Source organism: Micropterus salmoides, unplaced genomic scaffold (genome assembly GCF_014851395.1).
Source record: "Micropterus salmoides isolate LMB-PRFRI ecotype aquatic unplaced genomic scaffold, ASM1485139v1 Ms_hic_scaffold_6, whole genome shotgun sequence".
In the NCBI taxonomy this organism is placed as follows: domain Eukaryota; kingdom Metazoa; phylum Chordata; class Actinopteri; order Centrarchiformes; family Centrarchidae; genus Micropterus; species Micropterus salmoides.
Window position 1 is genome coordinate 13,199,136 of NW_024044348.1, and position 17,321 is coordinate 13,216,456.

At 41.3% G+C, this 17,321-nt stretch overlaps 2 protein-coding genes across 4 annotated transcripts in view; one reads left to right on the plus strand and one right to left on the minus strand.

Annotated features, from left to right (window-relative positions):
* The window catches only part of ly75 (lymphocyte antigen 75), a 27,141-nt gene extending 18,639 nt beyond the window's left edge, over positions 1-8,502 (plus strand). The window contains exons 25-35 of one of the 2 annotated variants that reach the window (XM_038701490.1): positions 207-427; positions 521-683; positions 1,086-1,250; positions 1,363-1,485; positions 3,330-3,515; positions 3,643-3,866; positions 4,019-4,217; positions 4,332-4,493; positions 4,582-4,698; positions 5,428-5,610; positions 5,947-8,502. In XM_038701490.1, coding sequence (XP_038557418.1) covers positions 207-427; positions 521-683; positions 1,086-1,250; positions 1,363-1,485; positions 3,330-3,515; positions 3,643-3,866; positions 4,019-4,217; positions 4,332-4,493; positions 4,582-4,698; positions 5,428-5,610; positions 5,947-6,122 — 1,919 coding nt within the window. In that variant the 3' untranslated portion in view covers positions 6,123-8,502. The remainder of the gene's footprint in view (positions 1-206; positions 428-520; positions 684-1,085; positions 1,251-1,362; positions 1,486-3,329; positions 3,516-3,642; positions 3,867-4,018; positions 4,218-4,331; positions 4,494-4,581; positions 4,699-5,427; positions 5,611-5,946) is intronic. The other variant, XM_038701491.1, reaches the window with a different exon arrangement.
* On the minus strand, positions 8,274-16,612 carry marchf7 (membrane-associated ring finger (C3HC4) 7). Of its 2 annotated transcripts, none has more exons than XM_038701495.1 (10): positions 16,476-16,612; positions 14,118-14,310; positions 12,620-12,766; positions 12,327-12,498; positions 11,891-12,073; positions 10,642-11,788; positions 9,766-9,932; positions 9,553-9,656; positions 9,297-9,401; positions 8,274-8,776 (listed from the first exon to the last, which is right to left on the minus strand). In XM_038701495.1, exons 2-10 carry the CDS (start codon positions 14,298-14,300, stop codon positions 8,603-8,605), a joined length of 2,382 nt encoding a protein of 793 aa, XP_038557423.1. In that variant the 5' UTR covers positions 14,301-14,310; positions 16,476-16,612; the 3' UTR covers positions 8,274-8,602. The 2 variants fall into 2 exon arrangements, with proteins under 2 accessions (XP_038557423.1, XP_038557422.1); XM_038701494.1 differs by lacking the exon at positions 16,476-16,612 and adding an exon at positions 8,975-9,023.
* Positions 16,613-17,321: the final 709 nt, after the last annotated feature.

Genomic DNA, 17,321 nt, shown 5'->3' on the forward strand with positions numbered 1-17,321 from the left:
CCGAAATCAATGGTTTAAATCTGGCAGGGGTGTTTCTTGCATGTTGTTCTGCATCTGTCTCTCTCCCTACTGTAGTCACTCTAATAAAAAGCACAAATTGCCCAGATAAATAAATACTTTTGCATCCAAGGTATGGGAGAAACAAAGGTCTCTGGCACAACTTACATGACCTGATGTTCCTTAAACACAAGGCTTACTCATTTCAGATAAACTAGAGGAGCCCCACGTCCCCACAGAGTCTTTCAGCGTCAATAATCACACCATCTTGCTGCTTGTCAAAAATCTCACCTGGGTAGAGGCTTCAGAGCAGTGCAGAATTAATAACATGACACTAGCAAGTGTGGGCGATGCCTTCCTGCAATCCACTCTCACTGTACACGTGAGTCGTGCGAACATGCCCATGTGGATCGGCCTCTTTAGCGAAGACGTAAGTGTACAAAAGAAGGGCTACCTTTTATTTTAATCCAATATTTAAGATTCTTTTTAAAGATGTTTATTTTGTCTTTGGTTTTGTGTTCAGGGTGGGATCCACTATCGCTGGACTGACCACAGTCACACTGTATTCAGTCGCTGGTCTTCTGATGTCACCAGTGGCTCGTGTGTCTACCTGGATACAGATGGCTTCTGGAAGGCCACAGAGTGTGAGGAGGAGCTAGGAGGCGCTATCTGCCACAAACCACACGGTGAGTGGGACATGTGGAATACAGATAAATAATAATGCCAGTTTTACCTCCACACACTGTACAGCTCATTACTGTTAGTGGTGGAAGTACTGGTGTATGAAATGTTTTTTCTAGATAGGGGGGCTTTGTACAGCATGGCAGTGGAGAAAAGGACTTGTAGCTATGCTAGCCTCAAAATGTTTTGATCACATGGTTACAATGCTGTCTGGGTTTAAATGTACAACCCGGCTTATAAATCCTCTGTGGTAACAGGATGTAGATTCTGTTCTTCTTCTTGTACGTCCTTTTCTTTTCAGTCTTGTTAATTTAAACTTTACAGTTTCATCTCGTCTAAAACCTCTTCGCCCTCTGCAAATGCTAATATTTTAAATCTAAATAAAATTGTAAACTTATGTATTACAGAAGAGATCATCACCACACCAGAGGATGTCACAGTAAAGTGCCCCCATAAGATCAATGGTCCAAACTGGATCCCCTTCAAAAACAACTGCTACACTTTCCAGTTGGTTGCCTCCAGATGGGAGCAGTTTGACAAAGGACAGATTCACGATACCTGCAAAAAACTTCGTAAGAATTTTACAACATTGGGCACATGTTGTTATGTGAAGTTTGCTCATGAGACTTTCTATAACAGACTGATGTTGCTAAAGTTGCTATTGACTATTCATTTATGTTGCAGATGCAGATGCAGACATCCTAACTATCCGAAATGCTGAGGAGAACGAGTTTATTAGGCAGCAACTCGTACCGTTTCAAAACTTGGTCCAGTTTGTGTGGCTGGGGCTGTTCAAAGATGTCAACGGTTTGTGTTTTGTTACTTTTTACTGAAAATGTCTAGATGTGTTCAGTACATGTAGGAAATTTTAGGGACATCAGTCTCAGTTTTACAGTTGTTTTTCAAGCTACAGTACATATGTAATAGGGGTGTAACACATTTTTCAGCTAATACAGATCCTGATACCTAAACTAGAGGTATTGTCCAATGTAGATCAGGTACCACAGATCTATTTTCCTTTCTAATTTAGAACAAAGGTCTTGCGCACCAGAGTCTTGTAGACAGATGCAACATTCCCAGAACTATCAAAGAGGTTATTGACTGTAATTTTTATGGATGCTGGGAGATGCTGCTAGAGCCCTCTGATTGGTGGTCATTGGTATCATATACACTCACCTAAAGGATTATTAGGAACACCTGTTCAATTTCTCATTAATGCAATTATCTAATCAACCAATCACATGGCAGTTGCTTCAATGCATTTAGGGGTGTGGTCCTGGTGAAGACAATCTCCTGAACTCCAAACTGAATGTCAGAATGGGAAAGAAAGGTGATTTAAGCAATTTTGAGCGTGGCATGGTTGTTGGTGCCAGACGGGCCGGTCTGAGTATTTCACAATCTGCTCAGTTACTGGGATTTTTACGCACAACCATTTCTAGGGTTTACAAAGAATGGTGTGAAAAGGGAAAAACATCCAGTATGCGGCAGTCCTGTGGGCGAAAATGCCTTGTTGATGCTAGAGGTCAGAGGAGAATGGGCCGACTGATTCAAGCTGATAGAAGAGCAACTTTGACTGAAATAACCACTCGTTACAACCGAGGTATGCAGCAAAGCATTTGTGAAGCCACAACACGCACAACCTTGAGGCGGATGGGCTACAACAGCAGAAGACCCCACCGGGTACCACTCATCTCCACTACAAATAGGAAAAAGAGGCTACAATTTGCAAGAGCTCACCAAAATTGGACAGTTGAAGACTGGAAAAATGTTGCCTGGTCTGATGAGTCTCGATTTCTGTTGAGACATTCAGATGGTAGAGTCAGAATTTGGCGTAAACAGAATGAGAACATGGATCCATCATGCCTTGTTACCACTGTGCAGGCTGGTGGTGGTGGTGTAATGGTGTGGGGGATGTTTTCTTGGCACACTTTAGGCCCCTTAGTGCCAATTGGGCATCGTTTAAATGCCACAGCCTACCTGAGCATTGTTTCTGACCATGTCCATCCCTTTATGGCCACCATGTACCCATCCTCTGATGGCTACTTCCAGCAGGATAATGCACCATGTCACAAAGCTTGAATCATTTCAAATTGGTTTCTTGAAAATGACAATGAGTTCACTGTACTAAAATGGCCCCCACAGTCACCAGATCTCAACCCAATAGAGCATCTTTGGGATGTGGTGGAACGGGAGCTTCGTGCCCTGGATGTGCATCCCACTAATCTCCATCAACTGCAAGATGCTATCCTATCAATATGGGCCAACATTTCTAAAGAATGCTTTCAGCACCTTGTTGAATCAATGCCACGTAGAATTAAGGCAGTTCTGAAGGCGAAAGGGGGTCAAACACAGTATTAGTATGGTGTTCCTAATAATCCTTTAGGTGAGTGTATATGTCAACAGATACCAATTTACCTGATGAAGGTCTGAAGACTGAAACATGGTTTAAAAATCTGAATACCTCACTGTGTGGAATTGTTTAATGAAGATTTTCTTTGCTTCTGTTGTGTAGTAACGGCTTCATGTTACTAGTGCAGTGTTTTAAGGCTTGTGCAATAACACGTACAGTATATCGACACTGGTCCTTAGTGTGTGTGTATGTGTGAGTATATCATAATCCCAGGGTTAATAGTATTTTTTTTCTCCTGTAGACAATCAGATGAAGTGGTATGATGGCACAAATGTCCAATATTCCAGATGGGCAAGAGGCAGACCAGATGTGGACGGACCATTCTTAGCTGGTCTCACTGTTGACAGCAACTGGATTCTCATTACAAACAAAAAGTTGTTCTCAGAGTTCAAACAAAGGACTGTCGTGACCTGCAAACTGGACAATGGTTGGTGTATAACACTTTACATCATCATACATTATTCATATTTCTCTGTCCACCTCTGTTGTTATTATTCCTGAAAATATTTAGTGTTAAAAATTATATTACATGTTTTTAATCCTTCCCTCCCAAGAACCAAAACAGAAATACAACCAATCATCCGAAGATTTTAAACATTACGGCAACTTAACTTATGAGGTTGTAGCCCGAAAGTTGAGTTGGTACCAGGCTCTGAAAGAGTGTGGTCTACGTGGAGGTCACCTGGCAAGTGTCCACGACATCGAGCACAGCGCACACGTGAAGCTCATTGCAAAGATAGACGGCTTCCCGCTCTGGATTGGCCTATCAAACCAGGATGTAAGAATTATGCTTAACCAGAATCTTTTTGAGAGACCTTGAGTACATCCCCTTTGGATTGCTCTCGCATAGTGGTCTTTGCTCATAATTTCACTTCAGCTGCAAACCAGATGGGCTCACGTGATGGTCTCTCTCTCTCTCTCTCCATGCAGGTTAGTGGCTCAGTCTATGAGTGGTCTGATGGAACCACATTTGACTACAAAGCCACCATCTCTGACTCACAGCAGGGCTCCAGCTCAGAGGCCAGCTGTGTTTTTGTAACCCCTGCTGGAGCTTGGGTGAGGACCAACTGCAGTATGGCGGTAGACGGAGCCATCTGCTACACCACCAACATCACCACCACTTCCCAAAGTAAGATGCTGGTGTTTGTTTTTATGTATGTGTGTGTGTGTGTTTCTATTTATCTAAATATAGATCTATAGATGGATAGATAGACTGACCATCTTGTTTCTGCGTTACAATTAGGAGCCAGACTGCAGGCTGCCCCAAAGACCAATCACTGCCCTGAAAGCAACGGTATGTATTTGTGGGTGCAGAATCAGGATAACTGTTACGCCTTCAACATGAGCTTCTACAAGTACAAAGTTTACAGCATGGAGCAGGCCAGGGGCATCTGTCAGAACATGGGTGAGTTGTTATTTGGTGTATGAAGGGTTGTGATTAGTATTTATCTGAAGCAACTGTAGTCCACCAATTGCTTTTTTTCTGCTGACAGAGGCTCAGTTACTGACCATAAAGTCCACAGAGGAGAACGACTTTGTGTCAAAGTACATGTCTGATGACCCACTCATCACCAGTCGAGTGTGGCTCGGCATGGACTTCGATTCTCAAGGTAAATCCCATCATTTGAAATTGAAGCAACAGAACACTGTTGCAGAGAATTTTGATAACATCAAAGGTCAAATCTGCAGTTTTTAGCTATTTCAATTATGATTATATTCATACATATAATTCAAGAGTTTGACTGCATTTTGTGTTCCTCAAATAACCAACAGCCTGTTTTACTACAAAAAACAAAGTTATATTGTATTATGTAATGTAAATTCAAAAGAGTATGACCACAGTTTTGTTCATTGACTTGTATACCTTGAGCAGGATCTTTTACTGCTTGCTGTTCAAGACACACTCAATATTAGCAAGGGTTGAAATGACTACAGAGAGAATCATCACCTGCCTCTGCAGACCCCATGAGCAGTGCTCTGCTCTAGCACTTCAGTGTCTTTCAGCTCATTGTTATTGGTTTTATGGTCCACAACTCTTTACTGTTTGGGTTTACCTCACTGCCCTCATCATCAGCATTGTTTTCAGACACAGCAAGCAGCTGGTAGAGCAGGTAGAGACCAAAAATGAAAGCTAAAGGCGGGAGAATATTGGATTTAATATGACTCCAAACAAATGCTTATGTTGCTGCATGTTTGCTGGATGTGTAAACAGGCGTCATGTTGTTTTAACAAATCAGTTTGATTGCATTTGACTCGGATATTGTGATTCGTGTTGTGAGACAGTGATGATTGTCCTGCTCCCTTTTCCTCTTTCACTATCTCCTTGTTCTTCCTCTCAGGTAAGCCTGTATCCTGGCAGGATGGCTCAGATCTGTCTTTTTCTAACTGGAAGCCTGGGGCCTTGATTACTGGGAAGAAGCCCAAACCCCAGTGTGCCGTCATGATGGCAGCAGATAAAGGAATCTGGAATCTTGTTAACTGCACGGATAGCTACAGCCGTGTCGTCTGCAAAACTGAAGCAAGTGAGTATCACAACTGCATTAAAGGAATAGTTCAACATTTTGGGAAATATGCATACCGTACATTTGCTTTTTTGCCTTGAGTTAGATGAGAAGATAGATACATATTTTACATACATAGAAAGCATATTTTTAAATTAATCTCAGCACAAAGCTACACCTTTTCAAAAGTTACATAACTTCACTGACAACAAGAGTGGTTTTGCATGTTTTAGCCCAAACAGATATTCTTTTTTAATTATTAAGTCTGAGCTAACAACTAAACGATGATATCTTGTTCAGTGGGAACTCAAAAAACTCACTGAATGACTTATGACATACTTCATTTTTGCTCCTCAGAGTCTGCAGGCTCTCCTGTGGCACTAGGTCTCTTCATCGTGGTCGTCCTCGCTCTCCTTTTAGCCATCGGCTTTGTCATCTATAAGAAGAAAAGATCCCACTTCTCTTCTACTGTCCGCTACAAGCGGACCTTTGATGAATCAGACAGCACAAGTATTATTACAGAAGCTGACTGAGCTTGCTTAAGTAATCAGCCTCAGGGAATATTGAAGTGCCTGCCTCATTTGCATTTTAATACTTTTCAGCAAGAGCACATGCCGTCTTCCCTTTTTTAAAATTATTTATTTATCCTGCTCCAGCCCGCTTAAGGAATTATGTGTAAAACTGTAAATACTGTTAGAGAATTGTGAATATCCACAAATTTTGTTTCTTAATATGGGTTATTTAAATTATGTTTATTAAAAGCCCTGTTTTACATCTAATTTAAATGAATGGGCTGATGGTTTCTGGGAAATGTTGATCGTTGACATTAGTGGGACTGGGAGTTCTTTTTGTTTTGTTTTTTGGATTAGTAAAAAGATTTTGAGTTGATTTACAGAAATATGCAACGTGACAAAACACTCTTATTCAGCCTTATAACTGGGGTTAAATTGCACTGATGTATTAGTGACTCCAAACTATCACAAACTAAATGTGCATTTGTTTTATACTGTATATACCATGACTCAGTCTATTCCAGTTGTATTTCTACAGAAGGTGATTTAAAGTCAGTAACAATTTAATCGGTACATTAATAGACTAAAAAGGCCAGTTGACCTGAAAATACAGTAAAACTTATTTTTCTTTGACTTTGTAGTTATGTTATATATCTAGATATTTTCTCTAAAAATACTCACAATGCTGCCAAAAAGGAAGAAACTCTTTACATAGTTTTGTGGAACTTTGTGGTCCACTTTATTGGCCTGAGCAGCTGATATTGTCATTGAAAACTGTGCCTTTTAACATCTTTACTTCAGAAAGATGTTTTTTAAGCCACCAGATTAGGTTATTATATTTTCAATATATAAATGAAACATCTTGAAATCTGAAATTTAAGTCTGATTAGTTTTAAATGTGCAGGACACTGTCTTAGCCTCAAAATTTATGAGACGCCTGTTTGTATCATTTGTCTGTTTATGTAGATTGGACTTTGCAATGCACTTAACTACTGAGCAAGAGCGCACTTTAATATGTTGCGGAGATACAGCTCCTATGTTTAAGCACAATGACATATAGAGTTTCTGAAGATGTTCAAATTGCACTGTTGTTTGCTGGGAATGCTTTGTAAATATGTGATGTTTGTTTTATAACTAAGAATGAACCAAAGATGCTGAGTCATTTGAATGTTCAAAGTCTGAGCTTTCCTTTCAGTCTGTGGAACTGCCTCAATATGGCTTGTTAACCCATTGTAAACCAAATGTTAGTGGGTTATTTTTTTACCCCTCCACCCACTCCTTAATAGATCTGCTTACATCAGGTACAGCATCCTTCAAATAAAATTTCCTGTCTTAAATCTTAAGTAGTGAATGTGATTGTAAACTGTAATATTGGTATATTCTTTACATGCAATTAGTCCAGCTTAAGCTAACATTGAAGTTACGTTAAATACACCACTATTGCATGTAGAAAATAATTTTGAGATGCATTTTAAAAGGGGAAATCCACCCAAAAACAGAATGTACATGGTACTACAGAAGAGAACAGTAGAGCTAGTATTTGCTATCATTCACAGACAAGGGACTGGGCATCATGATTGCGCTTGAACTGATTACATCATACAAATCTGTCAATCACTCCATGGACTCATACTTATATGAATAACCTAATTTCAGCCAAGTCATTCAGCCATCAGTGTCTTACATTTTCCATTATTCACCAGTGTTATAGCTAGATGCCATCACTGTTCACAAGTCTGTATAATGTATTAGAATGAGCATATTTTCCTGTTAGAATAGTCCTATTAAAAACATTGAGAGGTAGCATGAAACTCGACTGCTGAATAAATCGAACACCGATGGCAATTCACAGGTCTGGAACCAGGCTAATCTATAGGTGCTCACACCTTACAAGTTGTGTGTACATCAATCTACCTCTAGTGGAGAGAATGGAGCAAAGATTCAGCCATCAACATCTGTAAGCCCTCTTGAAAATGTTAGTGTGGTCCTAACAAGCAGCACCACCCTGTAAACTACTTGTGCCTGTAACCTCAACAGAGTCAAATATAACAAGACGAAAAATGTAGTTTGCATTCGATCTTTATTCCCAAAACTGAAAGCGTGAACCTAGTTTTGTACACAAAGCCATTTTCAAACACTGAAACAAAGAAGAAAATTTGTTAATGGGGTAAGTTTTTTTTTTTTTTTTTTTTTTAAACATTCTCAGTGGGAGAAAAGTCTGAGGAAAAGACAAAAAAGGAATAACCACCACTTTTTATATTCTTTCCCAAAAGCATCCATCTTACCATCACAGCCAAAGTACAAACCTGACACTTCTCAATGTCTTCCTTCTTTGTCATTTAAATGTCTGCTTTTCCTTTAAACATTAAAGCACTTGTGGTATAACCAAAAAAAAAAAAAACCTTGCATTTTTATTTTGATTAAAGTGCACTCATAGAAACAGAAACCAAATTGCATTTTAAATCAAGACAATGTCAAAGCATGTGGGAAAACTGGGTACGCTACCATATGACATGGAGTAGCCCTGTGACTTTAGATCCTCTGACCCACTTTTCTAAACCGCATTCCAACAGTATCACGTAATTAGTACTCCTCTTCAAGATCGTCATCCAGGTCAGAAAACTCAATAGATGGCCTGTTGTCTCTGATCTCCTCATCACTTTCCCCATGGGGAACTGCAATCCAGAGACAGTAAGTCAGATTCTGTAGCCCCAGAATATATATAAAAAGTGAAAATACAAAAGTGAGCGATCTACAGTATAAAAAGCTGGCAGTGTTAAACATGGCAATTGCAGACGACAGGTCGCTTGCAGCAAATCAGGACTGCCTTTCAACAAACACATAAGCATAGGAGAGATGATTGAGCAACATACTTTCAAGATTGTCCATGTGTTCATGAAGAATTCTCACCAGGTTGAATAACTGGGTGAGAAAGGGAAGATGTTTCTCTTTTCAAGATTTGCATTCTACCGCATTTCAAACATTTTCAAATCGTGTAAATTAGTACCGACTTGTGGTTCACTGTGTAAGAAGGCTAAGTGCAAACAGGAGTATACACGTCTAGAAAAACCAGGAACGCTGTGTACACTACAGTCTGACAGCAAAAAATAGAAAGTCAGACAAAGTTCAGAAAGATTAATGTGATATGATCAACTGTAGTGCTAAGTGTGTTTGTGAAAGTGTGCGTGTTCTCACCCCAGCTGCATCGACTGCTCCCAGAACATCAGAGAACCTCTGCTCGCAGAAATGCAGCAGCACCACCAGATAGAGACCACTGCTGATAAACTCATCATATTCTGACTGAAGAAAAAAATAAAATAAATAACCCACACACATACAGCAGGTTACTGACAAAATAAAGGATATAACCCAATAGTCTCTGGAACTCTTTTGGAAGGACAAACGCCACTCTTCAAAATACATTTCCTCATTTGGTAAAATGCTGACTCACTTGCACGTGTGTCCTGTATAACTCTTGAATGTCAAAGTTGTCTATGTTCAAACGCAGTTTCTCCTTGCACAGTTCACATGTTGTGATGGCCTCAAGGTTTGTGCCTAAAAAAAAAATAATAAATAAATAAAAACACGATAATACACATCGACTTGGTTGACAAGATGTCGTTTTGGTGGAATCTGCAGCAAATGTTAAGAGGTTCATATTTACCTGAGCCAATTTTAGAGCGGAGCCACCTCTTGATGCAGTCCTGGTGGACGTATTGCAGGCTTCCTGTACAGCGGCAAGGCTGAATCAGAGGGTTGGATGCAGATTCCTCCCCCATCTGGCAGATTCTGCACAGGTCGCCTTCCTCATCAGAGTCCTCAAGCAGCAGTCTATAGCAGGAAAGGACGATATTTAGCTCTACTGTTGATACAGTCCCTCCCGTTTCCTACTTTTACTTAAGAAAAAATTAAAAGACTTAAACAACCATTTTTGAGGGTATTTGATGAAGTGGACAACAATACATATCAATGGCATCTTTATGCCATCAATCCAAGATGCATTTTGCCTAGCTGAAGAAGGTTATTGGTTATCTGACCAACTGAAGACAACTAGTGTAGAAAAAGTCCGAGACCATTTCCCTCAGCAATATTAATTTAAGATAATATTGTAGGCTTAGATCGTGCTACATTGGGTACATGTTTTTTTTTTTGTGTACAGCCTGATAAAACTGATGTGATACAAGTACAATTTTGACTATGATATTGTCCAAGGTGTATTGCTAAATTTTGAATTATCAGTTTGTGAATAAGTGGGCTGAAATGGAACAGCAACAGCCTCATTTTGTCTTGTTTTCTATTAAATGTTAATGGACAAGATGCAACATGTAAATGAATCTGTTTGAGGTTCTGAAAGGCACCTCTAACTGAACTAGGTTAACAACACGCTATGCTAGGTTAAACGCATCTTGGACCGACAGTTTCACTGTACTTTTACTAATACAGCATAAATTGATAATCTTGTAATTAAAATGTTTAATACATTCCCATTTTCAAAAGGAGGACAAGCATGCATATTCTGTGGGAGATCAAAATCCATTACCTCTCCTTGATCTTGCGCAGCTTCTCTTGATCCCTACTGGAAACTGGCTTCTCCTTCTGGACATCCAGTTGGCTCTCAACACCGCTCACTGGACCCACAGAAACTGCAATGTTCTCATATATGCCGACTCTGCGGCGTGGTGAGAATGCAACTGAGGCATCTTCGAGTTCAGGCAATGTTTCATCCTCGCGTCTGCAGGGAAGGCCTGTGCCAAAGACCTCTAAACCAACTGCTCCTTCTTCCTCTTCTTCTTCTTCTTCCTCCTCGTCGTCATCATCTTGTGATGCTTTATGCTCAAGGTTATCCCACCTTCTCAGTAAATGCTGCGGATGGCTGTAGCCTTCTTCCAAGCCTGCAGTTGAGTGTGCACTCCCGTTCCTTGCATGTCTCCTGAGGCGAGAGAGGAGAGGAGGGCAGCGGCCACGGAGGGAGGAGGAAAGCCAGGAGGAGCCGGTGCCTCCTCCACTGCTGGTGCCATTACTACTGCCAACGCCAGGCTCTCTCCACAATCCCATTCTGGACCGAGCCAGGCCACTGCGATAGCCATCGTTGCTGTTGTTTTCCTGGATAGGGGCGAGGTCTGCTCTGCGATTCCTGAGGCTACCTAAAGATACCTCTGGTCCTCCAGCTTCAGGCTCCACACTAGGCATCCTGGCTCCCTCGTCACTGTCCACAGACTCTCCGCCAGTTGATGGACTGTCATCATCAAGGGAGCGAACACTGGAAGATCCACTAGAAGAGTCTTGGCTGGAGCGCCGTGAAAAGAGACGGGACAACAGGCATCGAGTGGAGCGACGGCCCTCTGGCTCTGCACCCTCAGGGGCTGGCCTTGGAGGGAGCGAGGCCTCTGGTCTGGCAAGGGGAGTGGTGTACCAGGGGGTGTGGGTGGAGTAAGAGGAAGAGATATCCGAGGAGGATTTAAGGTTTCCCGTTTGTTCCTGAGATGAGCGAAGGGTGGATGAGCTGTTCAAGAAACGGGCTGGGGTTCTGCTGCTGAAGTCACGCACCAGAGGAGAAGGCCGGTGAGATGTGGAAGATGAGAGGTGGCGATTTAGGGAGCCTTCTCTAGCAGTGGAGGATGGAGAGTAGGCAGTCTCTTTAGGCCGAGCTCCTTGTGCATATGTGGAGGTCACCCGGTCTGTCTGATCTGAAATGAGGGAATAGAAGAGCAGCTTGTGTGTGATTGGCTTATGTTTAATAAAACACTTAGACAGGTTGTGTGTGCGTTTACATCACAAAATATGCCTACACAATGAGGAAGTCAATCCAGGAGGCCTCCTTCTTTCTTCCAAACCTGATAGACTGGGCTCGTTCTTTGTCTCTAGCTCTCTCCTGGACAACAGCGGCTTTGAGGAAGAAGATGATGGCCGTGAGAGTAAGTGGCATGACCTCCACGATGAATCCAGCGGGTCATTTTGTTTTTCACCTGTAACTGTTCAGCAAAAGGAGTACACAAAAGGTTTTGAGGTGCGGAGATGCCTCTATTGCAGGTGAGTCAACTAACAGAAAGAAATGCAATGTGTAGCTCGAGCCAGGTAGCAGGGGTGCGCTCTGGACAAACTGTATGCAGTTGGAATTAATGTCAGATCCTCTCATGTCCTCATCACATCAGAACAATAGGATACACATTCAAAATTCAAGAACAGCTTTGCTTATGACCTCCACAAGCTGCTGGTATTATGTACCTCTGCCACTGCTGAGCCCATTACTGGAATAGGTGGATCCAGCGACTGAGGTGCTGGCTGTTCTTGAGTACAGTCCTCTGTTGCTGTATGACAGTTTGGCTCTTTTAGAATCACCATCATCACTGGCGTTTAACAGAACTGAACGCATCCCCAACTTCCCATCAGAATCAGTCTAGGAAAATGAAGGCAGAAATTAAATATTAAATTCTCATTTCAAATGACATCATTCAGAAATACTCCTCTAATCTCTACCCTAAAATACATTTTCAGGCTGTGTTTTGCCTGCAAAGTACCAGTTTGCTCCTGCTGCTGAGAGGGGATTCAGCCCACGGGCGGTCATAAGATCTGCTGGAGGACGTCAGTGAAGACGGCAACTTCCAGCTGGTGGAGAGACTGTCAGAGCTGCTGTAGTCTCTGGACGGCCGCAGGAGACGAGAACTCTTCAAAAAAAAAAAAAAAAAAGTTACAAAAAAAAAAAAACAAACACACCACACTACACAACCAACCACCAATGGTGCTATGGAACAATGTTTTGATGAATGGTTCCCCATTTTGTATGCTAGCATGTGCAGGTATGTGATTGTCAAAGGGCTAAAAAGCAGGAAAATATACTGAGACCCCCCCCCCATTACTTAATAGTTAAGGGGGGGGGGGGGGGGGGGGGTGATGGCTGATGTTTTAATTAAGTATGTAGAACTGTTTGCAGTTGAAAGCTTTTTACTGGTCGCACAAAGTTTACAACGGACGACAATGTTCTTTGCATCTTAGACTATGACATAGTAATGGCAATAACGTTACTTACAGCTATTGAAAATACCTCTCCCTGTTACCAGTCTTCCTTTAGCTTTTTGGCGAACAGCTGACTTGATCTTAAGGTCCGGTGCCACTAAGCTGCAGCACGGTCGCGCATTCACGTCAGGGCTGGTGCATTCAGTAGCGCAGTGTTGCTTGGATTAGTAACTGTTTAGGAAATAGCATTCCGTTACATTACCCTTTACTGCGAAAAGTAATATTGCAGTATTACTGCCCAACACGTTACCACTGATACGCGAGAGCGACTGTGGTACACACTGCGCAGGTGTGGAATAGGCAGCTGAACGCAAAACAAAAACCATCCTTGATATTTTCAAAGGAAGAAAACGCTATACACTTCAGCCTGTAGATGTCCTCAAATCCTCTCCATTTCACTCGGCCAGCAACTATATTGGACTCTTCTGGAAAGTACAGGAGAAACCAGACAGGGCCCAGGTCAACAGTAACACTATCTTTTGAGACGGGCCTTGATGAGGAGCAGGACTGAAATACACACAACATGGGCCAAAGAATCCAGGCTGCCCTATAAAAAGACCTCCAAAGTGTCTGCTGTTGCGCCACTGACACATGTAGTTAGCTACTGTGGAACCTGCAAGAAAAGAGCTTACTTGAAGGCCCTCCCCCTGGAATACACTAGAAAGGCACATGACTAAGCCCCAAGTGGTATAGAAACACAGATACAGTAGGATCATGTGGACTCAGGCCCAAGAAGTGCAGTTGTTGTTGTTACTGTTGCTCTTGACCGTTTTATCCAAGCATGTAAAGTGAATCTACTGTGAATCTAAAACACTTTATGCAGTACACCAAGACGGATAGAGAATACTGAGGCAGTGGGGAAGTAAATTTGAATTATACATGTTGTAGGCAAATGTATAGACAGGATGTACACTATATATAAAACAGCAAATATATGCATGGTTCCTAGCCTTTAGACATTTTTTCTTTGCAATAAGTCTGAGGTCTGTGCCGTCAGCCTACCTGTTGGTCCAGGTCTGCTTTGTAAGCAGACGATGCCCTCGGGAAGCGGTCATTATTTAGCACCGTCTCCCTACTGTACAGTCTACTGGAGCCCAGTGATGAGGAGGAAAGTGTTGGACTTGATGTGTAGGACGACCTCGAGCCGGACAGACAAAATGGAAGTCTGCGAGACCTAGAGTCCATCACGGATTGCCTGTTGCGATACAAAGAGGATTACACGATAGTTAAGATGTGCTGGCAGGAAGAACTTGCTCACAAACGCATCAATTATTCCCCACCCAATGGCAAGATATGGCATGAAGTGTACACCTTTTAAAGGGGCCTGCGACCTCTTCATCTGGCAAGTAACAAGGCTTGGCAGGGCGGTGTGTGAGCATGTCTGATATACCGATGGGGCGCACATGACTATGTCTGTAAACACTAAAAACTTGCCACGATGCTGCTTCCTGGACTTGGTATCAGTGACTATTTTTGGGACTATGAACTCTTTCACATGAACTTGACACTGGAGCAAGCAGTAGCACTTGTGTGTGTCTAAGTAAACAAAGTGCTCCACAAAAGTTGAGAAACTGAGATCACTTATTAAGCTTCATTACTAGATCCAACACAGTGCTGAGCCAACTAAACTGTAATGTTCTCTCAAGTGCTACTGATGCATTAGCTGAAAGCCAAATGTACCAGTGGTCCTGAAAGGGAGAGTTGAGAGTTTCTGACATAAGGTGATACAGTATGAGTTACTCCCTGATAGTGATATGGATCCATGGACATGAGCCACAGCACATGTGGTCAAAGATAGCTCAGCGTGCCAGCGGCCCATTAGAAACAGACAGCAGTAAGCCCAGATAACAAGAATATTCCAAACCACAACACCGTACTTTTCATACAAACCTTTAGCAACCCACAACTGCATAACAACATGTTAAGTGGAGTACAAATGCTTTATTATTAAACAATAAACAAAACTGTTTAAGAGAACCAAAGTATAAAAAAATAAAAGCCAAACAAAACTTAATGTAGTCAACTACTACTTGATGCTTGTGATGCTTTGCAGCAAGCTGCAGGTGCCACATCTTCTGGGATATATACACTCAGTTTACATAGTGCACCTTTCTAAAACTAAGGTACTCTAATAAACAAAAACCCTGCAATTAATCCCACCTTCACACAGTTTATAATGTCCAGTTTATGTTGTAACTCTTTCAGAGAAATGGTATTTTTGACAATGTGGTGGCGTTGATGAATTGTATCGACCTGTACAGAAGGGTGTCCTTAAGGTTTTGTCCAACCGCCATCTAACGAGCTTAATTTAAAAAAAGTCTACATCACCACATAGCCTCCACAATGACCATAAAACTTAAACATATTTTGAAAAAGCGTCCAATTAAAAAGAACATTCACGAGAAGTGTCTTGCAGAGCTGTTCATTTATTGCATTATATTGCAAAAGTGCTAGGTTTAAATGACCTTCGTTAAAACACTGACCACAAGATCTGTAACTAACTTACCCTGATTAAATGCCCATGGTTCACTATCACGATCCATTAGTAACGTTAGCCATAACGGAAAGTTAACATTTGATTTAACTAAATACAAAGTCTGAGCAGAGGCAGCTTAACGTTAGTCACTCTGAATTTAAAAACCTAACGTTTTGTGTTTTAGAAGTGAGGTAACATTACCTTGCCTGCTTCGTCTTCCTTTGCTGATTGATAATTTACGAGCCTTCTTTTCGCCACCGAATTGCAAAGAAGGTTAAACGTTAGTTAACAGCTAACGTTAACGTTAACTAACGTAACCATCGAACATCGTAAAACATTAACATCGGAAGACTTTAGCATTATTAGCATTTCCCTTGCGTTTTTTCCCCCGTTAACAGTTCCTGGTCGAAACTTAACGTTACCTGTGGCACATGAAATCGGATGTCTTTGGTAACGTTAAAGTTATCTATCGGTTAGCTAACGTCCCAAAACAACCTTAGCGATTTAACGTTACTAATGTTAGCTAGTAACATCGATTAGGAAAAACACGCCGTTTTGCAGTTGCAAGCTAGCTAGCTGTCATTAAATATTTAATACCTCCCTCGTCCGCATAAGATAACGGAATAGTTCTACTGTTGTTTCCCTTCAACTCGCCAGAGCTGTTTGCTACTGCGGTTGACATCTCAGTTAGCTGGCTATAAGCTAGCTGGTTAGCTTGCCGATTGTACGCTGGCATTGCGAAGTCCTGACATTTTACGTTAACTAATCAGATGCGCTAAATGAAACATTGGGTGTTTGAGACATGCAGTGCCAGCACCAAGGAACAATTTTCATAAACTAGATTCATAACTCAATGCACAGTCGGCATAATGTTACTTCCTCACCTTTGATTCGCCTTGCTTTAGCACAACAGGAACGATGGCGTCTGTGTTGTTGACTGCTGTTGACACAGGGTCAGGTGATATAGCCTACAATGACTCGGAGGGAGTGGTTTACAAGATTGCTTTCAGGTGAATTATCCTTACGCACATAGTTCAACCATGTTTTTCTGAGTCAAATTTGAGCATTTAACGTTATATTATTGCACCCCGAAAAGATTTTACACAGTGATAAAATGAAACCATGCCTTGCACTTACTTTGACATTTGTCTCCTCAAACATTTTCAGGACAAGTCAAACAGCGTGCCCGTGTGGCTTAGATTTAAAATCAATAAATACATCAGTCATATTTTCATGCACGGGGATTAATTCAGCAAACAACTTAAAAGCTAATATATGTTGTTATGCCACAAACACACCTTTTTAGCTTGGCTTTTGTCTAGTGTGGGTTGATTTCGATATTCTCTTTTACTGTTAGCCTATTTCTTTTTTATTATTGGTTATGTTATACACTATTTTATTTATTTAAAAGTTTTTTTATTTAAATATATAACCTGACCTGAATACACCTGTCTGAACAATAGATCATTAATCCTATACTCTCTCAAAAGATGTCAAATGTAGGCTACATATGATGTTTCAGACTTCCTTTATTACTTCTGTTTTCACAGCAAACAGTGAAACACAGGAAGACCATGAAGATCTCTGTGTACAATCGAGAAAAGGTCTGACCACTGAATGGCTTAAAATAAGTTGAAGTCCCTGTGCACTCACAAGTAAACACATGTTAAGTAATTTTAAACTATTAGAAGTAGAACAGTTGAAAACAAAAACAACAACTACAGAGAAGG